The sequence below is a fragment of the Schistocerca serialis genome, chromosome 1 (assembly GCF_023864345.2).
Source record: "Schistocerca serialis cubense isolate TAMUIC-IGC-003099 chromosome 1, iqSchSeri2.2, whole genome shotgun sequence".
NCBI lineage: Eukaryota > Metazoa > Arthropoda > Insecta > Orthoptera > Acrididae > Schistocerca > Schistocerca serialis.
In genome coordinates, this window is record NC_064638.1 from 568,822,610 (window position 1) to 568,849,911 (window position 27,302).

Consider the following 27,302-nt stretch of genomic DNA (forward strand, 5'->3'; position numbering starts at 1 on the left):
TCACCCAAGCATGCTTCCCATCTGACCCAAATTCACAGCCCGTTGTTACACACTACTGACTTAGTGTCACATACTCATGAACCCCTTGTTCACAGTTCCTGATTCCAATACGAGACTGAGCATTGTGTGCATCTGCACTGAAAAATAGGGTTATTGGCCATCAACACTGTAGACTGGACCAATTCTTCCCATGACTATTTCTCCGCATTTTTCCTGTAGTCACTTCCAGTTAATTTTTTTCCTTAGTCACTTATACTGCTGAATTCCTGCCTTTCCCAGAACATTTTTGTACTTTCTCCTCTTGTCAATTGAGTTACTTATGTTTCCCAAGGTTTTTCCATAGCTACCTTTCTTGTACCTACACTTCTGTGATTCCTCGTTTTAGAGATGTCCATTCCTCTGCAAATAAGCTGCCTACTGTATTATTCATTATAGCATTATGCCCCAATTTGTAAAATATTAAACTTTTGTTGGTTATTCAATCTTTTTCTCATGGTTACTTCATCCTTGGACACCCCTTCCTGGGATACAAAATGGGAGCTAATTCATAATCTTTTTCCAATGGAGGTAACACCAATACATTTTTTCAACTACAGGCCACTTACTGCAGTAGTTTCCATTGCCTTCAGCATCCTCATGCCATTGATATTTATTGCTGATCCTCCTGCCTTTTAGGGGTTGTTCCCTACCCCAAGGGCAAACAGTTGCCTTGAAGTTCTAGCCACTTCTTCACCCTCTTTGATGAGGCTGTTGGCAGAATGAAGGTGCCCATGTCTTCATCTGCCACTGATGATGATTTTCATTCACAATTTAGTCAGTGGCTGGGTTCAAACACTTGACTCGGAACATTTCGATTAGTAATCAGAGATGCTATGCTATACCATAGTTAACAACTGGTTCAAGTACTATGATCCAACAGCCTTTCATTTATGGCTTGTACTATCTACTGCAGGCAGGTACAAAAATGATACAAAAATTCTGAATACTGGTGATCTCCAGAGAAAGCTCTTTATTGTTCAGTAGTTGAGGAATGGTTGTTGCAGTTGTACTGAAAATAATATTTTTGCATTGAATATGATTGAAAAATAGTTTTGTGTGAAAGAAATTTTTTATTCAGAAGTAAGAAGACAGATTTCCACAAAATTAATGACAAAAATTTATCATAAATTACATGTACTCCTTAAAGAAATGATGTTTACAGTGCAGCAATCAAATACATACTTGAATTATGTTTATAAATACCATTAACAATACTTTTTCATAATTATTCACTGGTTTGTATCCTCGCGAAACCAAATTTGGAATACCAACATCACACTGTGACATACAGGCTTTGTTTTACAAGGAATTTGATTTTTACATGCTGTTGCTTGTTTCTAGTCTTGGCTAGATGTCCTGTTAAGTAATAACAGCAAGAAATTTATTTTCTTTAAAAATTACTATATAGATGTTAAAAAAATACCTGTTCTCATAAATTCAGCACCATAGCATTCAGTCTCATTTTATTACACTTATCATTGGTTCTATCATTTATTTATGCTGATACAAAGGCATACATGACCAGTAATGACACTGTTTTTGATATGCAGTCTTTTACTGGTGTATGTCTCAATAGCTGCCATTAAGAAGCATTTGAAAATATCTCAAATTACATGACTATCAGTATGTTTAACTGAAGAATGTCACAACTACATCAACAAAAATGTAGAATTTTCTGTGTTTTAATTTGTGTAAGTGTCTCATATCTATTATGAGAATTTGCTACAGGAAAACTATACCCTACAGGGTCACATTCAGCCATTTTGCAGAACAAACAAATTCAGCAACTCAAATGTTATTGGTAGTTCATGGGGTTTAATGAAAATGTATTAAGCTACTTAGATACATTTGAAATGCATTCCTTGTTGCTCCCATGTGAAAGAATGCTTAAGCAGTTACATACTTCTGTCGATTGTTAAGCATAATTTATATAGATACACATACTTTTAGCATATTAAGAGGTTTCTAACCTAGCCACAATTTCAATTTACCATATGAAGTTGAAAATATTCTTATGCACCTGTCTTTCCTTTTAATTGGCCTGCACATAATATTAATTGCTGCTCTGCAATGTGGAATGTCTTCCTCTACCAATATACAGTAATTTAGGCACTTCTTAAGAAGTCAAACCAACAATTATATTGTATTGAAGAAGTCTTGAAATATTTCTCCCCTTTTATCAAAACTGTAAACTGAGTCTTGAAAAGTCTTATATGTGATAATACAAAAGTGGTAGTAAAAATAAAATTAAACTAGAAATGTGTAAACACAAATATCAGTGTTAACATTAATGGCTCAATGACATACAAAATTTAATTTAGTTGCTGTCAAAAATACACTGTGTTCCATTCAGCCTTGTGATCTCATATGTGTGCTTATTTGCGAAGCTCCACACTAATTTTCACTGGTTTTGGCTTCATGACTCCAGTGATCCCCTCCTCCAAAGGTGGTGGTATCTGAAAATATATTACCAGAAGCATGGGAATCAGCAGGCAAACAGGAAGGGCTCATGTTTTAATGTGGCTGTTCCAGTTACTAACTTTTAGTAATTTTTACTGCCTCCCACCAATAAATAAGACATCACTTGTGAACTTTGCAAATTGTAACAATAATAAATGATGTTTAATATTTAGCTGCCTATGAGTGAGTGATATAGTTCATACCTGAGTCTCCTCAGCTGGCACAAACTTGAAGTTCTTGATCAGTGTTGCAACTGCCAACTTAGCTACAAGGACACCATACTGAACACTGACATTAGCCGTATTGGAACCAGCCAGACCAAATGGTAGGTATGTGTATGGGTGACGCTTTTCAGCAATGGCTGGAGAAAACCTAAACATAAAAATAATCTATAGGAGCCTCCAAATGAACTGTATGTCCATAATCTAATGTGGCATAATATGGTATTTTTAGTTAGGTTTTACAGCATGATGGAGAGCGGAAACAATTCTGAAGAATAAACAAACTTAATTAATTGGCCAATGTGTCTTGGTACAGTTCTGTATCCAGAAATTACAATCTGAAACATTGTCATTAAAAATGTAAGTGGCCCAAAGGGTAATATTGACAAATCAAGTACTGAAAACATAATTTATCGTACATCTCAATATAGTCCTTTCCAGCATCAAAGGAAAACAATGACCAATTGAAACTACTGCTCAAGAAAGCCAACTGTTGATCTGGCTGTAGCAGTAACTAAGTTGTTAAAGTGATAAGGTACACACACTTCCATTTCAAAGTGGTGTGTGTTGTTACATCACAGTGGAAGCATAGAAAAAATGGCTCTGATCACTATGGGACTTAACTTCTAAGGTCATCAGTCCGCTAGAACTTAGAACTACTTAAACCTAACTAACCTAAGGACATCACACACATCCATGCCCGAGGCAGGATTCGAACCTGTGACCATAGCGGTCGCGCGGTTCCAAACTGCAGCGCCTAGAACCGCTCGGCCACCCCGGCCGGTGGAAGCATAGAAAATGATCACAGAAATATCAACACCGGCAGCAATGACAGTTACTGCAAACATCACTAAATTTGTTGATGATGAGAAGGAGAAGGGAATGACAATGCTGATAGAACAGGCGATGAATTGGGGAATGTTGTAGTTGAAAGTCTGTGTATAGAACAGTTGATGAACTGTGGGATGTTACAGAAGAAAGTCTGTGCACAGCCAGTCTTGTCATCGTCAGTGCTGTTCCTGTCAGCCCTGTCTTCGCTGCCGCTTTGGCTGGCCCTGTGGCTCATCTCTGTGCACCTCCAGGTGTCACCAGGTGCTCCTGCATGCCCACACACACCTCTGTGAGTTCCATTGTTGCATCTCACATACACAGGGTGCCAGGGCGCTCAGTTCCTTTCCTGTGTCCCCTGGCTACCACATCACATGCATTTGCACCTCCTCTCATTGCCTTTGCCTCACTTCTCATGTGTTGTTTTTTTTCTTTTGGCATACACTGCACCTTCCACAGGTCCCTCTGTGCTGCTCTGACCCAGCCACCATTCCCAGCCAGCCACCAACAGCTTCTTCCAAGGCTTCCTCATCGGAGTTCTGTTGCAATCTGTGCCCTTGACTCTCCTGCTGCCTTTGGCCTTCCATGACAACAACCCGGCACCTCTTCTTTCACTGTAGCCACCCTCGCATTACCTGCTTCCTTCCTGGTGGGGGCCTCTCTTACAATGGCTGCATAATCTACAGAGGAAATAATGGAAAATAGGCACAGCAGAGACCATGCATCCTTAGCTACTCCTGATTGTGGCTCAATGTCTGCATCCCCTGGGTTGCTGCTCCTTCTCCTACAAATGCTCAACCTTCAGAGACAGTTATGTGTTTCACCAATACATCGCATGTTTGCATTTGGTGCTGATAGTAAACATTCTGTTTATAGACTCAGTGACAGCATGCAACACAACCACTAGGGACTGCTAACATCATCCATAGGCAGCACATGCAGCAACAATGATGGTGCTGCTATCATGGTCTATCTTCCATCTGCGAGTCATGTGGTTATCAAGAGCCCATGAATACCCCTTCATCATGGTATACTTTAGCCATGTGCACCCCACAGCAGCCAGCTGCAGTCACAGCTCTGCTCCAGGCCACTTGTACTGGTCACCTATGGCGTCCCATCTACAGCAGCCTCAGCTAACTCTACACCAGACTGCATCATTCTGCTAAGCCACCCAGAAACCATCAGCACTCTCCCTGGAATTCAGTGCTACAATGTCATTGTGCAGAAGTTATTATGTCATGACATATGTCATGACCATGTCACAGCTGAGGTCTGTACAGACACTTGGTTTGCTACGTTCATACTAGATCAAGGAGGAACATTTCGTTTACTGTTGTTTATATGGCACTTCACTTTTCTTTGTGAGGCTGTAGCAGATGTACAATGTCAAACCAGCTGCTGAAAATCAATCAGGTGTTTGTGAGTGACAAACAACAGACTCTTGGTTTTGCTACATTCACACTATACTAAGGATGGTCATTTCCGTTACTGTTATCTGTGTGAACTTCACTTTTCTTTGTGAGGCTGCAATAGATGTAGATTGTCAAACTACGTGTGGAACATCAATCAGCTGCAAGCAAGTGGCAGGATAAAACAAGTGTATGTGACCTTGTCAATCACCAGGATATCACATCGCATAAACATCATAATAACGATAGCACTGTGACTGTACCCGATGAGCACCCTGACAATGTAACCTGAGGAGATTATGCAACATTAAATATCCTTACATTTTGTAATTCCAGTTACATATGACATTACTATGTTGCATATTTGTATTGAATGTCTATCACTTGTTAGATATAATTCACAGAATGGTGATAATTGGAACTTTATGATAAGGCAGTTTAGGAATAACTGAGTCGACTTTGCTGGGTAATTGTTCTGCTAGTATTACTTTGTTTGATTTCCCATCATTTACCTTTGACATTTTCAACTATGTTGATTATACTGTCAAAATTCTGTAATCACAGCTCACTACAGTGTATCAAGAAAGAGAGTCAAGTGATAAACAATAAATGAAGAAGCGAATGGCACTCTTTCCTTTCTAAAATAACATGCAAAAGTTCATTTCTGTTGTGTGCACCCATTCTCCTTCCTTTCATTTCATATTCCCAAATTTTTTTTCCACTTCTTCAATCATTATTTTCAGAATTTCTTTTCTATACATCTAAATTAATTTTAAAATTTCCAGTAATTTTTCATGTTTGTTTTTCATTATTGTTACCAATCCACTATGCTAATTTTTTACTTTCATTTATTGCTTTTTGTGCTTTATGTATTTGATGCTTCTAAGGGTTTCTTCATACATTTCTCTGTACCTTTATTTTGACTTCCTATGTCACACTCTTTACAACAATGCAAAATGGAGCCCGTCTTCATGATAAAGTTGCTGATACAGATAAAGATGACTTGATGCTTGAATTCATGATTGCTTGATGTAAATAATACAGAATTACAAATAATCATCAACTTCTCTCAAATGCCCTCCCACCCTTATCTCACTTTCTCTATCTCACCCCTTTGAAAGACAGATTTATGATAAGTTTTAATACTGTGCAGAGTATTTCACCTGTCTGGGTTGAAAGTATGTGGCTCTGGATAGTAGTCCTCCAAGTGATGAAGAGCATACACTGGAATAGATACTATGGTTCCCTTCTCAATCTTCAGATTCTCAAACTCAGTGTTTTCCAGGCATTCATGCTCAATCCTGCAACAATTTCCAAAATGAAATCAAACTATTCCTGTTTATTATTACTGTAAATAAAATCCATAAATAAAATCCATAAATAGAATCCTTGTTCCCTAAGTACCTGTATTCAGATGGATACAAACGAAGCATCTCATTCAGGAACATGTCGAGATATTGTGCATTCTGCACTGTCTCAAAGGATATCTCCGTCTGTGGAATGAGAAAAAGTCATTAAATTGCTGCTATCTTCCACCAGTAAACATATCTTACATCTACAAGGGAACAAATTTTTATATACACTTGGAAAATTGTCTTGTGGCCAAATAAGTGCAGTACTCTCAGTTAAATATACAGTTTGTACTTACAGATGTCTGTAACTGCTTGTTAAGTTCAGAATGCAGTTTATCCTGAATCTCTGGTTTGGAAGCTAATGTGGCAACAGACAGTGCAATTGTAGACTTTGTTGCCTGTGCTGTATTCAGAAGAACAGCTAGTGACTGAAAAATATAGAATCTAAATAACAACATTGCATTTGCAGAGATAAATAATAAATGTATGCTTAAAATATTTAAGGAATGATATCACTATTGGTAGATAGTCCAGCAAAGACAATAAATACATTTTTTAATTAATTTATTTTTTACTAAACTGCTACACAGGAAACGGAACATTTTGTAGCAAAGTAAGGATTTAAAGACCACTTACATCAGCATCATGATTGGGTCATCCTTAACGCACAATTTGTCACTGTACCAGCATGAATATTACAGTAAACTATGTTAGTATAACTTATTTTCTGTTTATTTGCATCCACAATCCTGCAATATTTTGTAAATGACAACATTTTGCACATAGACAGTTGAGGCTGGAAACATTTATGGTGTAGTCAATGTCTTAAAATAAAATAGCTGCTATTTGAATTTAAGATATGACAACAACATGTGTTCATCCACTTCAGCACTTGTGCTAACATATATTCATGTATTTTAAATGCTGGTTCAATGACAGGACTTACTCATGGCATTGTATTTCCTTATTTTACACATGGGCTTCGCATCTATGATAGCTGTGCACTTGTGCTGCCCTCTTATTAGCGATGGCACCACACATTGGTTTTTCTCCACACTGCTGTGTGGATCATAACATGTTGCAGCTTGATAATGCCCAGATGAGCAAAATTAACTAATTGCTGATAATTGTTAATAATAATCTATTTAAAATTAACAGAACAGCTGATGCAGGAAAATGACTTCTTATAAGGAAATAATGTGGCCCTGGACCCTTACATAAAAAGAGAAGCACAATAAATACATGACATAATTTTAACCTTTTTTAGGAAGTTTATGGATCTAATATCACTTGGAACTGTAAGCTTGCCTTCACTTTCTAGCTGACAGAACGATTTTCATCTTATTTTGCAAATTGCATTGGAAAATCCACTATATTGATTGTTCCTTGAACATATGTTGAAATTAATGTATCTACAATTCATCAACTATTTTTATTGTGATTAAAAGAAAAAATTGCTGCTGGAAAATGGTTTCACTATTGTGCATTCAGCCCACTGTGATCAACTGAGGAACAAATTTTGCCAATTGATTTGAAAAATTCAGATGTTCATACAGATTATTTAACACATATTCATAAGATTTCTTTAAGTTCTTCTATAAGCAAAAATTTCCTTAATTTTGGTTTCATACTTATTATACATGATGCAATTTCGAAGATGTAATCTGTCTTTGCTTAGCCTTGGAATAATCATTCTCAAAATATGTAAGAGTGTTTTTTTTTTTTTCCTCATGTATTATATCTTTCTAATGGTGTCTTCCAATTTAATTTGTACAGCATTTATGTAACATTCTCAAGCTGACAAAATAAGTCTATGAAAATTCATGCACCTCTTCCCTGAATATTCTTTCTTTATTCTATGTATTGAACTTGCTAATGGCCCAGACTTAGTAATAATAATGATTAACTGCCATTTTATGAAGGGTGAACCACAGTTCCACGAGATTCTTCTGATGAATATTAGTCAGTATCTACCTTCTGCTTAAACAGTTCTTATGTGGTCGCAGATACTTACGGAAATTTTCTATCAATGATAAAATGGAACATGCTATTTAAGTGTGGCATGCAGAATTACTGGCTTATTGTTTTTAATCTCCAGTTGTATTATGATTTGGACTACATTCTTAGTACTTCAAGATATCAGACACTGCTAATGAAAGTGAAATTAAATTTTCCATCTTTCTCAATATCTTACCTGAGCTACAATCGCTTCTTCATTCACAGCAGCAGCACTTTCTACCTCTTTGCCTTCATCTTTTGTTGTCTGCTTCTGTTCAGAAACTGTTTCCAATAGTAAATCCACCAGATCAGGAACTCTCTTCTGTAAGTTCAATGCATGTTCCTCAATACAATTTTATACACATTTCTACAATAGAGTTCCTACTAGGAAGAAGTATAAAAACACACCAACATTTTCTTACCTCATCTGTTGACTTCTCTGCACTGATTTTTTCCTTAACAGTGTTATGGATTAAAGGAATGAGATACCTGGCAGCACTATTTCGCAGGACGAAACAGTCTTGAGAGTAAAATGCAGGAAGAACAACTGAAAAATAAATAACAGTTTTACAGTACTACCTGGGAATGGTTAAAATGCATTTCAGTCTCCCATGAGTGCTCAGTTGTTGTCCTAACATTAAATCTCATTCATTGATGATACTTTAGTTTTCCATTTAATTAAAAATAAACTTACTTGCATACAACAGAGAATATAGGTTTTCATGACTGTGTGGCAAAGTACACCGAAATAAGATGCATTCAGAGTTGTTTAGAAGTTATCCCCTATTAGTGACTGCATACCGCTCACAAGAGTATGGTGCAATAGAGAGGTTTACATAAAACTTGTATGTTGTTGTCCTATGATGTATGGTAAGTGTACTAAAACAATCTGAAATGATAGCTATAGTGCTTCACTCAGATCAGCTAAGAAAAACTTAATTTCAGAAGCTGTGATGATGTGTCATATTCAAGGAAGTACGTCAACATTTCTAAGTGTGAGCTGTGCTTCATGCCATTTTGAGACAATCAATATGAAAATGCATCATATTCACCAGCTGTCTTATGAGCATCAAGTCCATGATAATTCCATGGAAAAAACACCTGTGAATATAAACAGGCATATCTCCACAATCAGCCAATCCCTCTACCATGATAACCTTTTTCCAGCCTGAAATTATGTGATGCTTCTTGGAATAATATGGCAAGTCAGCATTTTCTGAAACATCTTCAAGGAGATCACAGGATATATATTTTACAACATGTAGACAAAGAAAAATAATGTAATGGCAATGATAAATTACTACCCACCAACCAAGATTGGTTTGTTGGTGAAGGGTGGTACATATATTTATATGATAAGCCCCTACAACTACACTTTTCAGAAGACTACTCTTTAAAATGTACGAGATAATGTGAAGTCATGAACAAATATTGTAGGCAAGATATTTAATCCTGTCATACGTACTGTGTTCTTCAAAAAGTATGACCTGATTTCAAAAAGTTACGCTGCCTTTAGAAAAAGTACTGCATTACTTCAAACAAATCACAGGTATTCTACTTATACGCTTTCTTCAATATTTTTCAAGCAATTATGCCTCAAGAAGTGTGATTGTGGAAGGTATAAAGAACAAACCTGAAAGGACACATCTGACTAAGGGTTCTATTACTGGCTGATCAATATGAACTTCCCAGTATGTTGGTGTCAAACTGAACAAACAAAGGATGTTAATGGATCTATTAATGGTAGTTCTTATTTATGTAGTTATGCATTAATTTTGTGAGTTTCAATTTCACTCATGCATTTTTTGAATGAATTGCCTTGTGTAAACACGTTTCATCTAATGATGGGACATACATGACAATCAGAAGTGGCTGCACTGACTGGGGCCATAAATGGCTGGTTTCTGAGGCCTCTATTAACTTTCAATTTGTCAGTGCTAGGCATCAGAATTGTGGCATCCCGAATCAACATGGTGATCATTCCATAAACATTTTTATGAAAAAATTACTAATGGATCAAAATGGTAGAAGACTGTATAGAGATCAGAAATCAGAGTGTGATATTAATAAGACAAACCTAAATTATTAGTAAATTAACACATTATTATACACAGTTTCTAGTTTAGCCGCCAGATGCAGTGCTAAAAAAAAAAAAAAAAAAAAAACCGAACTAATCTACAAACAGAAGGTTATTCAATAATTTCAATCATAATCTGCTTGCACAATCAAAACAAAAGTAACAATGGTGTTCATGCTCTTCACAATGACAAGTAGGATTATTTGTATTGTCTACACTCTGAGCGAAACCTATAAAACGGAGATAGAGAGGCATTGCTCCAACACAGATATTACTGATTTTTACTGATATTTTAAATCTTGAATTCACATTTGTAAAAAAAAAAGGTTGTAAATTCCAATTTTTTAAATATTTTCAAACATATTCATTTAGCATCTCCACATTTCTTTCTTACTGACTTTGCTTTTGGTATATGACTTTATACACATGCATAGATCACTGAAACTGCTACTCTGTTCTCAGTTTTATTCTTTGACCAGAATTAAATGTTTGCATAGTTATTTCCTACATTAAGTGCCCCAAATGCTTGTAAACTACCACGAACAGTCAAACATCATGTGAGTTTAATGCTACTTTCATGTCTGCGGCATCTTGCTTTGGCTAACTGTTTTGCCATTATGTTGCATACACACTATCTATCTCCCATTTTGAGCCAATTAGGTCATGTACTTTTTGTACAGGTACATTGTTATATGCTATTTCATAATATATACTGTATCTGTTGAGTGTAGCTTTTAATCGTTTTTTTTATGCCTATATTGACACGAGAATGTATAAGTACAATTATCCTGTTTCCATATTTAAACTTTTCAAATTTCAAAAAGATAGACATAGCGAATTTTCACTTATTAATTACAAAGAGGTGACTGAGGTTGTACATAAACACTTAACAATGTCTAGATTAGCTGAAACTAGACGTGATGAACAATAAGTTTCAGTAAATAATATAGACTCAGTGGAAAAATGTCTGTTTCATTCAGATGATATATATTTTAGCAGTCCATATTTCAATATTTCAAATTCATCAGATTTATCATTACTAAGACATGTTTGTGTATATGCACACTGTCAAAATGATCAAATGGAAGCCCTTTTTTCTTTTATATTCTGAGCCACTTCTATATCCTGAGCCATGTCTATAATACATAATTTTTCCATTTAGTTGGTCTAAAAGATCTGCACAGTGTCACTAACAACTATTTTACCCTTTGACAGATTATCAGTAAAAAGATTCCCTTTTGCATCCCAGAAAGAATTGGCCATAACTTAACTGACATATTAATGTCACCTGTAGACTTGATGGCTACTTCATTTATGGTATTAACTAGTAGACGCAGGTCTCAGCAACAGAACAGATCAGTAAAAAAAATTAATTGGGCCCTTCTGAAAACAGTTAAAACATTTATTTTCTCATATGATATTGGTCTACAGTCTAGAACAATTGAAACAATCTTGTGCAAGTCTTTCTCTTTGTTAACTCTTTATGTAAAATTAGCCATATTTCCTTTCTTGATATGACTGTCACCAGATATTTTGTCCACATATAATTACCAATTGTCTAGTGCTGTCTTGTTCACTTTCACAATGGTATTATCTGTGGTTGCACTTTTAGGCATTTTCATATAGTTCCTCTTCAAAAGAAGTATGATTGTATTTATAGTTCATTCAGCAATTACTTAATGGTTGAAGTTAAGAAGCATCTTCCTTAAATCATCTGCTATATTATGACAGAAAACAGACCACCAAAAATAAAGAACTTCTAGATTTTTTAATACTTCTGTTCACCTATCTGAATTCAGCACACACAATATGATTATATTAAAAAGTTGTATGAACAAAGTCAGTCCACAGTCTACTTCAGTTCCATTATTTCACAGCATTACAAACGTGAACCTTCAACGAAAGCATTTCCATCCTTGTGTATTTCTAAAAAGTTGTAAGACTTTTGTAAAACTAAGTTAACAGAAATACTAAACTGTATTTGCAAGCTTGGTAATGGAGAGCTTGCAGAAAATCACAAACAGTCTGGAAAACTTACATGGAAAAGATGCAACTGGATAAGTGGGATTGTCAATTTTAAGAACTTGTTCTAGAGTTCCAGAAAGTGCATTTTGGTCCACCTTGGGCTCTTCTGCCTGCGAATCCTTGTCCAGGAGAGTCAGAGCCAATGAATGAGCAAGGAAGTTACGAACAGCACTAGAAAAAAGTTATGTAGTTATTAGTATGCATACTCAATTTCATACCACTGTGCAATTACAGTATTCAAGTCTTAATGCGTTAATACCGGTAATAATACATTCTCACTATATGCTCCTTAAGTATTACATCATGTCAATGCCCATTACATGTCACTAAATGCATTAGTAATATTACTATAACAAGACAGTTGTTTAATAGGAGGATCTTCCTTCAAGTTAAAAATTCATATATAGCAAGAAGGCTGTCATACTTATTATAATTACATATCTTTTAACAATATACAAGTACCGATCTTTATGAACCCTTGATTTCATCCTGAGGTACACACACATACACACATATATATATATATATATATGCTTGTGTCTGTATGTGTGGATGGATATGTGCGTGTGTGCGAGTGTATACCTGTCCTTTTTTCCCCCTAAGGTAAGTCTTTCCGCTCCCGGGATTGGAATGACTCCTTACCCTCTCCCTTAAAACCCACTTCCTTTCGTCTTCCCCTCTCCTTCCCTCTTTCCTGATGAGGCAACAGTTTGTTGCGAAAGCTTGAATTTTGTGTGTGTGTTTGTGTTTGTTTGTGTGTCTATCGACCTGCCAGCGCTTTTGTTCGGTAAGTCACCTCATCTTTGTTTTTATATATAATTTTTCCCACGTAGTCTTTAAATATGTCTGCTTGTGTCTGTATGTGTGGATGGATATGTGCGTGTGTGCGAGTGTATACCTGTCCTTTTTTCCCCCTAAGGTAAGTCTTTCCGCTCCTGGGATTGGAATGACTCCTTACCCTCTCCCTTAAAACCCACTTCCTTTCGTCTTCCCCTCTCCTTCCCTCTTTCCTGATGAGGCAACAGTTTGTTGCGAAAGCTTGAATTTTGTGTGTGTGTTTGTGTTTGTTTGTGTGTCTATCGACCTGCCAGCGCTTTTGTTCGGTAAGTCACCTCATCTTTGTTTTTATATATAATTTTTCCCACGTGGAATGTTTCCTTCCATTATATATATATATATATATATATATATATATATATATATATATATATATATATATATATATATATATATATATATATATATATATATAAGATTCCATGACTTACCAAATGGGAAAGCACTGGTAGATAGGCACAATAAAAAACACACAAACACACACACAAAATTTCAAGCTTTCGCAACCAACGGTTGCTTCGTCAGGAAAGAGGGAAGGAGAGGGAAAGATGAAAGGATGTGGGTTTTAAGGGAGAGAGTAAGGAGTCATTCCACTCCCGGGAACGGAAAGACTTACCTTAGGGGGAAAAAAGGACAGGTATACACTCGCACACACACACATATCCATCCACACATATACAGACACAAGCAGATATATACAAGAAGCAAGTGGTAAAAAAATATCAAAAGTCTGGTAATATAAAAAGGTTAACAGCTGTTAAAAACACACTACTGGATCACAAATGACAAAACTCAAATGGAAAAATAATCTAGCTTTCAGAACTATCAGTTCCTTTGCCACAGTAAAAACATAATGAAGAGAATGATGCAAGGAAGTAACACACAAAAATGAAGGTAGGAACAAAGGAAATGTAAGCTGAATACATAAATGAAAGATAAATATGTATGTTTGTACGAATGTGAAATTATGCAGGGGCAGAAAATAAGATTTTGAATACAAAGTTACAAAATGACAGGAAAAAACCAACAGATGAAACCTGAGATGAGAACAGGCACAGGAATCTAATGTTAGATCTCCCAAGTGAAGTCAGCTCAGTACTGAGACCCAAACACACTGTGAAGGACCATTTTCTATTTTTACATCATTTTGGAAGTACTGATGCTGGAGGGATTAGCTGAGAATTATATTAAATTCCATATGATATTTCTGCACATCCTCTTTTATAGCATATATAAAATGTGCTAAAAAATTCTTATCTAGTCAACAGTGTCGACTGGTATACATTCTAAGCCCACAAAATGAATTTACAATTATTTTAATCAAGTTATGACAAATGCAGTTCTCAGATTAATTTCAAGAATAAAATATTGGTTAGTGCATTTATAATGATAATGCATACCACAAAGTAGCAACACAAAATATTATACTCACTATGTAATGTCAATGCTTGGTTCTGAAGCTTCAATGGATTTCTTAAGATTTTGTGTGAGAAACTCAAGAGACTTCAAAATCCTTGGAGTAAGCTGAAAAAGAATTAAAAGGTCAAAATTTTAAACTAGATTATTATGTGTGTGCTAGATACACAATGATGAAACCTGCAGCAACATTTCGAAGTCTAATGCTCACAAAATGTGGATCAGGCAATGTACTATACATACACAATATTAAATGAAAGACTTTTAATATTTTTAAGAGAGTAAAATGTGTCTATAAACAGAATTTCACTCTAATGCACAAGGTTCCAGCAAGATACAGCTATGTTCATCCATATTGTGGATGTATATTCTCCATTAACTGTGACACTTCAAGTTTATACACTGCAATTTCTTTGCATTTCAATTCATGTTGCAAGCTACATCTCAAGTCCATAGAAATGCTGAATTATCATTTGTATGCATAAAATCTGATAAAATAGAAATTTATGGGCATTGTGATAAATAAACATCTTAAAGCTTCATCTATAAAGAGATTGGCAATAAGATTGTCTTAATAAAAGCCTCATAACCATAATAATACCTTCTGTACTACAACAAATCTACTTCAGATTAATCATCTCACATCTACTGTATGAGATTCAGATTTGGTGTGAGTCATCTGCAGTCTACCTTGAGAGGGTGCATAGGCTGCACAAGAGAACAGTCAGAGTAAATACTAATACAGGTAGATAACAATAAGAGTCATTCCATTAAATATAATTTGCTACCTATGTATTCTCTATGTATCAATTATGTTCACAATAGGATAATACAGAAGTAAGAAATAGAAAATAAATAATAAAAGGTAAAAAATATCATAATGATTAGACAATGATTTCTATGCGGGGACCCAAAATGATTGTCATGATAAACAGCAAAACAGAAGACATATGATTCACGTTCCATTTGCTGCCAAAAGACATTAACATATTTCCAAATAATATTAGTCTACAACACTTAAATATTTTTAAGAACAAATTAAAGTAGTTGGTAATTAAAAGATGTTTACACACAAAGATTTCTGAATGACATTATCTATGGTACTATGTTTTGTATGTGCCCACTTTCACTACATAATTTGTTGTAAGTATCTGTCTAAAGATACCTGAATTAAAGTATCATATTTGAAATATGATTTTATTGATGTGAATCTACAAAAAATGAAGCCCAAAACAGAAGCTCACAATGAATCTCAAAATTATTGACTTACCTTCCTAAGTTTCTCACGGCTCAGGGCCACAACAACATCAGGTGATCCTTTTACTTCCCCTGCCAAAATAGAAAGGCTCCTCTGCACTAGAGGATTCTTGACAGATGCAGCCTGTAGATAGTAAACAGAACAGATGAATAAGCATCTGTTTTTCATACTGTTAGTAAGAAAACAATGAACCAGCACAAAGAACTACTTTTATTTATCAGATCAACTGCTAGAATTGCAACAATACTATTTATGTGCAAAACTGAAATGATGGAACTAGGTTTAATTGGTTGTCTACTGTGCCTTAAATACTTTTAAAACACACACACACACACACACACACACACACACACACCACCGCCGCTGCCAACAACAACAACCATCTCAAAGAATTAGGGAATAAATAAATAAAAATTTTTTAAAAAATAAGGAAAACATAAATATACATTTTGGATTGCTCTTTGCTAATAAATTCTAGTCTATTTGTAACTTATTTCTTCTATAGTATGCTCAGCTGTAATTTTTCCTTTGTGTTTGCATTTACATACTAGTAAATATGGTAGGCTATACTATTTCCTTTCTTCATTTACACCTTTCAGAGGCCAGTCTTTCTGTATCTGTATAGGTACTCCATATTGTCCTTTTTTATTACCCTTAAGATTCAGTTTTCACTTGCTTGTAGGTACCAAATAACTCAAGTATCGTGGATGGAATTTCTTTGATTGATGTAGAAGTAACTTGGAGTGTGCCACAGTGAAGTGTATTAGGACCTTTTCACATTTTATATTTCACATAATGAAGACGCATAGTATTCTAGGAAATGGTAAACTCATAGAAACAGCTGGGTGTAACAGTTTGTAATTCTATGAAATGGAGCAATTACAGAGTGTCAGTTGTAGGCAAAGCAGGTCACAGACTTCAGTTCATTAGTACGAGGAGCATTCAATAAGAAAGGCAACACAATTTTTTTTCTCAGCGAATTTCGGTTGAAAAAATGCAGACTAAGTTGTCGGACATTGTACAATATTTCCACTTCAGCCCCTAAGTTTCATGAAGTTCCTATATGTATCGAAGCTATGTGTAGCCTTAAAATGGCGCCTATAATGGAGGTGCATTCCAAGCAGGGAGCTGGCACTGAGTTTCTTTTGGTGGAAAATGAGGGAATCGGAGACATTAATAGGCTCTTGCAGATTTTCTACGGAGACCTGGCAGTGAGCAATAGCACAGTGAGTCATTGGGCGAGGTGTCTGTCGTCATCGCAACAAGGCCGCGTAAACCTGTCTGAATTGCGGCGTGCTGGTCGGCCACACACAGTCCTGCATTGTTGGAATGTGTGGACATACTCATTCGAGGTGATCAAAGGATCACAATCAAAAATCTCACTGCTCAACTGAAAGTCTCTGTTGGTAGTGCTAACTGACTCACCCACTAGTTGGGATACTCAAAGGTTGTGGCTGCTGGGTTCCTCACGACCTAAAAGAAGATCATACAGCACAAAGAACCATCTGTGTAGAACTGCTTGCGTGTTACGATGCCGATCGTCACAACTTTTTGTCAAAGATCGCACAGATGACGAAACATCGATTTATCACTTCGAACTGGAAACAAAACGGCTATCCATGGAATAAGGCAACACCGCCTCTCCTCTGAAGAGAAAGTTCAAAGCTGCACCCTCAGCTGGTAAAGTCATGGCGATGGTCTTCTGATAGGCCCTAACATGAAGGTGATGTTCTGCTGATGTTCTCCCTCATGACGTAACGTCCAACTGCGAAGTGTATTGTGCTACCCTAAGGAAATCGAGGAAGGGGCTTCAACGTGTTAATCGCCACAAAAACTGAAATGAACTTCTCCTTATCCATGACAACGCAAGACCTCAAATAAGGCTGCACACCCGAGAGAACTTCACAAAACTTCATTGGACCATTCTTCCTCATCTACCCAACAGCCCGGATCTCGCACCTTCTGATTTCCTTCTGTTTGCACCAGTAAAGGATTCACTCGACAGGAAGCAGTATGTGGATGATGGGGAGGTCATTGATGCAGCAAGACGTCGGCTCTGATGTCGACCAGTAGAATGGTACCACGCGGGCATACAGGCGGTCCCAGTAACGTGGCGTAAGCTGTCGCATTGGTTATTTTGAAAAATAGGGCATTGTAGCCACAAGAGTGGGGAAGGGAATAATGTGCTGTACCATAAATAAGACTAAAACCAATCTGCTTTCAGAAAAAAATGCGTTACTTACTGAGCGCCCCTCGTAATGTACTGGGGAAATACAATCAGTAGACAAAGGAGATTGCTTGCGAAATACTTGTGTCATCTAACTTAGAATATGGCTTAAAGAGTGTGGGACTCACAACAGATAATACTGTCAGGGGATATAGGACGTGAACAAAGAAGGGTGACGAAAATGGTCATAGTTTCTTTGACTCATGGGCGAGCATCACAGAAATACTACAGTAACTGAACTCGCAAGCTGTTTAAGATAAACGGAAACTTTCCAATGAAAATCTACCTACAAAGTTTTGTGAATCATGAACCATGAATCAAGGAACGTACAACTCCCTAGGTATCATTCGGTAGGGACCACAAAGCAAGATTACCGCCCTGCTACGATGTCATTGTGCTTAGCCTACCGTGGTCGTTATCAGAAACACGTTACAATAGACAAGTAAGTGATGATACAGGAAAGCGCATCGCGTTGTGAATGGTTTCAACACAGCTGTTCATATCGAATTAAGTGGTACAGAGTGTCCTCGTGAAATATGACTAAAACTCACGATAAACCGTCGTAGCGCCCACTCTCTCAGGTGTAGTAATTTTGTGGTCGGCTAACAGGCTAATTCAATGCGCACGGAGACATTTGAGTAATCGTTCTTCCTTCGCTCCATACGTAAACGAACGGTAAAAAGTGCTATTAATTACTAAACCGGGAACTATTCTTTGTCGTATAATTCACCGTGGTTTGCAGAATATTGATGTAAATGTAGAAGTACTGCTACCATCTGTACGTCCTAGCAATTCCATTTTTTTTTTTTTTAGTAAACCAGTTCCATTGGCGTTTGTAAAATCTTTTTCGTCGTGTTTTTCGAGTTCAGACAACGTAAATTGCAGCCAGTGTATACTTGTATTCGACGAAATTCGAAATTTGGTTTGCTTCACGGCAAACATTTTTAACACTATGCTCTTTCTGTTTCTTCTTTTCTTTGAAAGGTTGAAAGGTTGGGTTGGGTTGTTTTCGGAAGGAGACCAGACAGCGAGGTTATCGGTCTCATCTGATTAGGGAAGGATGGGGGAGGAAGTCGGCCGTGCCCTTTCAAAGGAACCATCCCGGCATTTGCCTGGAGCGATTTAGGGAAATCACGGAAAGCCTAAATCAGGATGGCCGGACGCGGGATTGAACCGTCGTCCTCCCGAATACGAGTCCAGTGTCTAACCACTGCGCCACCTCGCTCGGTCTTTGAAAGGTTGCATCTGCCGTTTATTTGCAAAATTTCTACTGCAAGTTCTTCCCAGTTTTAAGTGCCATAATATCAAAGCTAGCTGAGACCTACCTTCTCTGGAAAAAAAATTAATTCGTGTTCAGCTGTTATATTTTATCTCAGGTCCGAACACACTTCCTCAAACATTGCCGTGATTATATATCTGTTTTTAATTACCGGTATCGTCGACTGCAGGGCCTTAGCAATTTCAAACTATTCACAGATTTCTCATGAGCTACTTTAAATATACCCATCTTCATTTTAAACAAAATAGCAATTTGTTTTTGCTGAAACTTATGTGCCATTGCGAGTAGAAGAATCAATTTACAGTACCTGTACGATACTTAGAAACAAAGAAACACGGAACTATTTTGACACTAAATTCACTGATCTCGACACACAGTTCACCACCTTCGAAAACTAACTACAGTGTTTTTGGCGATGGTGGCACTCAAAAACATACCATTTTTTACTTTAACAATGTAGGAAAACGTAGACTGCTACTTACCGTAAAGTAGAGACGTTAAGTTGCAGACAGGCAAACCTGAAAGACTCTCATAAAGCTTACCGCCATAGCCCTCATCAGCAAAAGAGAAACACACACCATTCATACATAAAAGGAGGTACATCTTACGCACTCATGACCGCCAACTCCAGCATCTCGGGCCGGAATGCCTGTTTATATTCCTACATAGTATTTTTCCGGGACAACAGGGTTATTTCGTGTTACTTATTTTTCTTGTTAAACTTTATTCTCTGTATTAAAAATCTGAAATTTCACAAACGAAAAATACACCGACTTCAGGACTGTCCATACCTACGAAATCTATATCAAGAAACAAACTTGCTGATCAACATTACGCTAGAGTAGGCGTATGTGGGCAGAACAGAGTTGCCGATCAATGTTATAAATGAACTGTAACTGTTGATTTACATACTTACAGAGAACAGTCCATATGAAACTCTTTTAAACTTCACTGTGAATTAAAAACAAAATAATAATTAAACTAAAGGAAGTACATTCGCAAGTGAAGATGTTTACACAGTCGCAAAAACTAAATCCGCTTTTGGGTAGCATTCAATAGCGTGCTGCGGCAACTCCTGCGCTATAACATGCTTAGCTCCTCTAAAACTTGGAGAGCGTAGCCAGAGGACATAACTCAGGCACAACGCTGTGTTCGAAAGATCGCGGCAGAGTACTGTTTATGTCACAATTTTTCTCGAGGCGCGAGCCGCTTGTCTCTCGAAAATTCGTATGAGACCAATATCCGGATGTTTAGCTACCTGTTCCTTTACAGGTTCTGTCTTCTGTTGTCAATTTCTAGAATTATTTATAAAGAAACATTTAGCGAACATAAAACTGCTCAACTATTGTCGCGAATAGCAGAGCCAGTACGTGATCGCGTAGACGTAATTACGTGCATGTACTCGTTAGGTTCGTAGTTTGTTGTGACTCAACAATAAATACGTCACGTTTGTTGAGTGGAAGCTCAAGAGGAAGAAGCTGCTCAACAACTCACCTCAGAATTTTTTGGAAGAATAATTGTACTTTCGTCATCATTATTTTAAAATTTGTAATCTATCAAAGAACTAAGTAAATATGAAAAATAAATCTTGAAGCTTGGTCATTTTTTAGTGCGTATTACTCTTGAAGATATGTCAATTACATATGTGTCAGTAATGCTTTACATAATGACATAAATGGCCGGTTTTTTAGATCCGACAGTCTTTTTAGTGGTCGGTCTCCAAATTGCAAGACTTCGCTGCTCAATCTGTCCCCCAATTTTCGACGGTAGGTCTCCCGAGGTCATCCAGTGTGTGAGCAAAGTTTCTTCGAGTATGTACGGCAAATATCAACTGGTCCCACGTAAGAGGCCTGTGACCATTTTACAAATTTATAAAATTTAAATACTGTTGTGAGCGGAGAAAAAGACTTTTAGTCACTTGAAGTTCATAAACTCAATTTCATTTACGCGTATCAAGTAAACTCATCTTCAGAATATTAAAGATGCTTCCTATACCCCATATGGCATCATGTCTGAGTCATTGGTTTCAGACACTGTAGGCCATTCCATTCTGTTGGTTCCTGCCTCTTGGACGAAGATGTTCACAAGGTGATTGTGATGTGCCCTTGCGTTATTGTGAAGATGAAATACAAATCGAAATGTTGACTGAACGACTGGACAATAGAATGGAGGATCCTGTCCTGATACAGCACAACCCTCAAATTACCCTCGGTAGCGATGGGGGACGTCCAACATCGTACACGATATGGTCTCCAAACACAATTATCCCATCTTCCTTGTATATCTGAGACGTGCATCTGGTATCTGGCTCCCTCCAAACTCTTCTATAACGATCAAATGTCACATAAATCTTCCACGTGTCGGAGCAGAGGACCTGACTGCATTATCATCGTTCTATTCATGGGCATCAATAAGGAAGACAAGAAGGGGCACTTGGCCCCTCTAAACATAAATTTTTTTATGCATAGCACAGTTCTTACGAATTTCTAGTAATGGTTGTCTGCAACTCTAGTAAATTGCAGATTTAACATCGCAGAAAGCGGCGGAAAATCATGAGACATTAGCAGTCAGCAGCCCCTACCGATGTCGTTTTATGCAACCTCTACTGTGTATGTGTTAGGAACCATATCCAGACAGGTGACAGCCACGTAATCGATGTATGATACACATTCCCTCCCAGAGTTTTGGCGACTCTTAGCCAGCAGAAGCTATAAGGATTGGCCATGAGTTGCAAGGAATTTTTGGACCAAGATGTATCTTACTTCTGCCGTACTTACCAACTCTCTCCAACTTTCCTTCGTGTAACGAGTGCTGAAGTTATACAGGTTTAGGATGCCTCTATAGTTTAGTTCGTTTATAGTACTAAATCTTTTGCAAATGGCTCAGGAACTTTGCCTTATAAAGTGTGTTTCATCACTGAAAACAACAAAATTAACAGGAGATATCAAGATGTGAAGCATGGAAGTAACATGTTTCCAGTAAATAACCCAATGAAAAGATGATTCACCGCTTTTTGTACTAAAGTAGTACCATAAACAAAATTTTTACGGTAGGTCCTAGATGTCTTTATACAGTTTACCAGTTGTTCTGAGGCATTTTGACATCTAGAGAGTGGACTGGCCAACGACACTGTTCAGACAATTAGGTTGCAAATGGTTCAAATGGCTCTGAGCACTATGAGCGTTAACTTCTGAGGTCATCAGTCCCCTAGAACTTAGAACTACTTAAACCTAACTAACCTAAGGACATCACACACATCCACGCCCGAGGCAGGATTCGAACCTGCGACCGTAGCGGTCGCGCGGTTCCAGATTGTAACACCTAAAACCTCTCGGCCACCCTGGCCGGCAATTAAGTTGCATAAAACGACATAGGTAGGGGCAGCTGAAGCATGCTATATTGGTCTTGTCTCTGGGTTATGTGCTGGTAAGTTTTTACTTCCACACTTTCCATTTTGATATCTCTTGTCAGTTTCGTTGTATCAGATGGTGAAATCCACTTTATAGGGCAACGTTTCTGAACAGTATACGAAGATTAAGTACTATAAATGGAATAAACGTACAGAGACATCAGAAACCTGTATGATTATGCCCATAATTACACAAAAAAACTGAAGACACTTGGATAAGTATGACAGAAATATGGTATATCTTGTTCCAAAAATGTTTTGTAACTCATGGCCAATCCTCACTTGTATTTTTTATAGTATGACTCTGCTTGCTAACAATTGCCCAGATATCTGAGAGCGAACGTCTATCGTATATCGATTAAGTTAGTTGGGTTGAGTTGTTTGAGGGAGGAAACCAGACAGCGAGGTCATCGGATTAGGGAAGGACGGGGAAGGAAATCGGCCGTGCCCTTTCAAAGGAACCGTCCCGGCATTTTCCTGCAGCGATTTGGGGAAATCACGGAAAACCTAAATCAGGATGGCCGGACGCGGAATTGAACTGTCGTCCTCCCGAATGCGAGTGCAGTGTGCTAGCCACTGCGCCACCTCGCTCGGTATCGATTAAGTGGCTGTGTCCTGTCTGGATACCGGTCCTGATACAGATGTAGTGTAGGTTGCATAAAACTACACCGGTAGGAGCAGCTGAATCATTATGTATATCTTGAGTTTTTTAGTTGTCATACTAATCATGGGAAGTTATGTCGATTGCTTGATGTGGCGGCGGATTTGTGCTGTTGTAGTGTCCTCCATCCTTTGTCCATGGCTTCCTATGGGAAATGAAAAGAAAGTATGAAACCGGGGACCTTCTTAAACCGTATGCTGTGCAAACGGCATGGCTGCCAAGTAAAGTGACAGACTGAAGAGACAAGAACAGCCCAATATGAGGGTGGTTTTGGGAGATTTCACGCATTCTTCTTGTCATGTACTGGTCCTAAGTTACACTTAGTCATATAAAGTCCAAAACAAGGAGACAAAGTGTCACCAGAGTTGAATAAGTGTCTTTTAAAGAGTATACCCTGTTTCTCCACTTCCAGGAACATTCATGTTTTTTGATATTCATGAGGATTTTCTCAATCGTTCTGACTTCTTTAAATTTCATAGGTTTAATTTTGATCTACCCTAACATTACTGGAATACGATCAATTTTTTTTTACTATATTGTCTACCTACATTATTAACTCGTTGGCTGCCTTGAATGTGATAGTAAGAGAATTAAACTTTTAAGACTGTGGAAATCAAAAAGGTGGTACCCATATCCATACAACTAATATAAAAGATCTCTTTTGCACGTACCACTGAAGTACGCTTACAGCTTAGGTATGAAAGTAATCTACCGTACAAGTACTAAGAGATACGTTAACTATCAATCGTTAGATATAGAATAAGTTTTGAATACATCTTGTCAATATTACTTCTTGGGGCAGGACGCGTTTTCAAACCTATTCGAATGAGCTACACAAGAAAACGGTAATTTAGAATATCTCCTTTTTTTGTAAAAATTTCTGCCGACGCCCATGGTTCCATTCCAGACGGTAGATAGATCTCTGTTGTTTTTCTCTGCCTCCAACGTAGCAATAAGTCGTATCGATATCTAAAAATTAAATGGATTCTACCAGCTACGATAAAGCAGGGAAAAGACTCGCATTACTCTCTACGCATACTTTTGTCTCCCTCCTTTCGAAGACAGAGACCACACGATGACTATTCCTGTGAAGTTCTCGTTCGTCATTAAAAGTAAGAACGCGCTTTTTGTTAGCAGGTCCGCCATTATCTGATCTCCGCTATTATGTGAGGCGTAACTAACATTATTTTTATGAGGCGTACCGGTGCTTAAACGTTATTTTTAGAGAACAGAATGCAACTCTTATTACTGCACTTAATTATTACTCGGAATATATCTGCGCTCAAAAGACAATAAAACAACGAGGTAATTTGAAAAGTCAGTCATGTCTTCTTTGTGTTACGATTGAAAAAGCATTTTATATTTCCAGAATCTTATCCGAACTAGCAACTTATTGTAGTATTCCTAGACCCAATTCAGAAACTATACGTTACTTAAGTCATTTAATTTTATGTGAGACAAGCGAAGTAAAGAAAGAGTCAAAAGAAATAAGAAGACGCACGAAAAGTATAAATAAAAAGGAATACTGTGAGCTCCTTTGCATATCGCTATATTGGAGTGTTGTATTGTTGTTGGTCGTGGCTGCCTAGACGCCAAATTCATCGGGCAGAGACAATTGCATACTATTCGGGTTGCCACAGCCCAGTGAGTTGCCTCCAAAAAGGCAGCAAATAGTTCTGTTGCATTCTCCTCGGGGAACTTGAGATATAATTTGTAGCTAGAGGTCAACGACTGGTGTTGCCAACAGCAGGCGACCACTACGAGGCGTTTTGTCTCTCAAGACTGCAGCTGAGTGTTTGAATGGCGACGTCGCCGTCGATGAGCGGCCGGGGGACCACATCTGTCCCTGATCTGCCTGGAATTGATCCTCCGCGTACATTTCCTGCAGCTGCTTTCACTTCATAGCACTGAAAATGTTGCTGACATCTCCGTCCGTATATTCTCCCTTCGTGATACTTTTCTCCATGGATTTCGTTCGGCAGTGGGGGACTGACGACCTCGTAGTCTGCTGACTCAGCCTTAGCCAATCAACAACCAAAACTGTGTAATTTATCCTGCTTTTTTTTGTGTGAAACGTCCTGGCTATAATATGGCGGGAGAAGTGTGAGGCTAGCTACTTGGCTGCTTACGAGACGCTGCAGCCTTCGCTACAGGATGCTTCTATTTCTGAATCGCAGCGCTGTTTATCGTCGGACACTGTAAACGTTTACTTCCAGCCCGTGCTAAGAAGCTATAATTAGTCAGTAACAGATCGTACGAGCTATGTCCTTAATGCCAATGGTCACTAGAGTATCGTGTGTTTTATTCGTCACATTCCTACAAGTCGCGTATGCTGATTAATACGAGTTTACTGTGCATTGTATGGAGAATTGTGTGTGTGTGTGTGTGTGTGTGTGTGTGTGTGTGTGTGTGTTCGCGAGCGCGCGCACGCTCTCGCGCGTGGGTGGCTATTGTTATTGTGATGGTATGCATCAATTATAACAGCGAACTCAATACACATCTAAACAAAAAAAATACACAATATAAACATTTAACGGCACAAGCTACTCACGAATGTCAGAAAACTCAGTCGAGTCGAACGTCCCGTCGGATGCTTCATATAGACCCTTGATACCATCACGTGGACGTCTGTCTGAGAACCATTTATAATGTAGGTCATTGTCTGAATATCGCCACAGTCACAGGTACTATCAGTGCGATACACCCACTTGTGCATGTTACCTCTGCACATACCTTCTCTAGTCCGGTACCTGATAAGCTGTACACACACCTCCCTAGGATGATTTAAGCCTGGAACTTTAACAGTTGAGTGTCAGTAAGTTCATGGCTTGTCACTCACGTTTCCATTTAGCGTCCCTGTTGAACGTAGTGAAGAGCACTGAACTCTGTTTTCGTACGCTGGTCTTCTAGATTTGAGGTGTTTACTGAGGAGCGACAGTAACCCTCGGAAGAGGGACCCATTAATTTTTACAAACTTTCTGGCAAACGTTGTAGAGAGCCGCCTTTCGACGAAGGTGAGCTGGACGGATGTTCCATAGTACTGGCAGCCAGCGTGTAGGTGTATATCTGACTGGTTCTCATAGCTGCATCAACCGAACGTAGATTTCTTCACACGGGCGCTGGTGGGAAATATTCTACTGCCGTAGATAACAACGCAAGGTATGGTCTACGGAGAACTGATGTATTTGCTACCCATTTACTATCTGCCAGCTTCATCACCAGGTTCACTTGTGTTTGTTAGGTGATTATGTTATGTCAGTGTTCTGTGTAACGTGACACCAAGGTATTTTGGCTTATCGTTGTTTTTGACTGTGCCAAGAGGGCCAAACCGTGAGGTGATCTTTGCTGATGTTAGACGATTGGGGAGAGAGAAAAAGACATTTCTGTTATCGAAGCATTTCGATCGAACTTCACTGCGCTCTAAATAGTAATTCTATGACACTGACTGTTAGCATCCGTGCAGTGATTTGTAACATCAGCCATATAAGATCCAACTGCTGAATAAAAGCCTCCTTTACATTGTTCCACAGATAACGGTCTTCCACGAAACGCACCCATGCCGCCCCTGCAAATTTCTGGCTCTCTCACACCTCACTTTAGGTCGCCGCCTGTCTTTTCTCATTTGTGGGTCCAGCAATTTCCAAGAGCCATCTGCGATACGTTCTCCCTGCGAACTGTCTCGCCTCTCTCCATTTCTTATGTCTTCCTCTCCAGTCTGCTCTTCTTCTTTCTTCTCCTGCCTCTCTCTCAGCAATTTCATACATCCATCAGAGCATTCCTTGCGTACTAGCCGTGAGTTTTTGGTT

General features: G+C 38.0%; 1 protein-coding gene across 1 annotated transcript in view; it reads right to left on the minus strand.

Moving 5' to 3' along the window:
• Positions 1 to 1,089: 1,089 nt before the first annotated feature.
• Positions 1,090 to 27,302, minus strand: part of LOC126476162 (cytochrome P450 3A8-like) — a 261,945-nt gene continuing 235,732 nt past the window's right edge. Inside the window, exons 5-14 of the mRNA XM_050103523.1 lie at positions 15,933 to 16,043; positions 14,679 to 14,770; positions 12,423 to 12,580; positions 8,730 to 8,854; positions 8,504 to 8,629; positions 6,606 to 6,737; positions 6,362 to 6,450; positions 6,121 to 6,258; positions 2,703 to 2,871; positions 1,090 to 2,495 (exon numbers count right to left, since the gene is read on the minus strand). Of these exons, the coding sequence (XP_049959480.1) occupies positions 2,415 to 2,495; positions 2,703 to 2,871; positions 6,121 to 6,258; positions 6,362 to 6,450; positions 6,606 to 6,737; positions 8,504 to 8,629; positions 8,730 to 8,854; positions 12,423 to 12,580; positions 14,679 to 14,770; positions 15,933 to 16,043 (1,221 nt within the window). The 3' untranslated portion in view covers positions 1,090 to 2,414. The remainder of the gene's footprint in view (positions 2,496 to 2,702; positions 2,872 to 6,120; positions 6,259 to 6,361; positions 6,451 to 6,605; positions 6,738 to 8,503; positions 8,630 to 8,729; positions 8,855 to 12,422; positions 12,581 to 14,678; positions 14,771 to 15,932; positions 16,044 to 27,302) is intronic.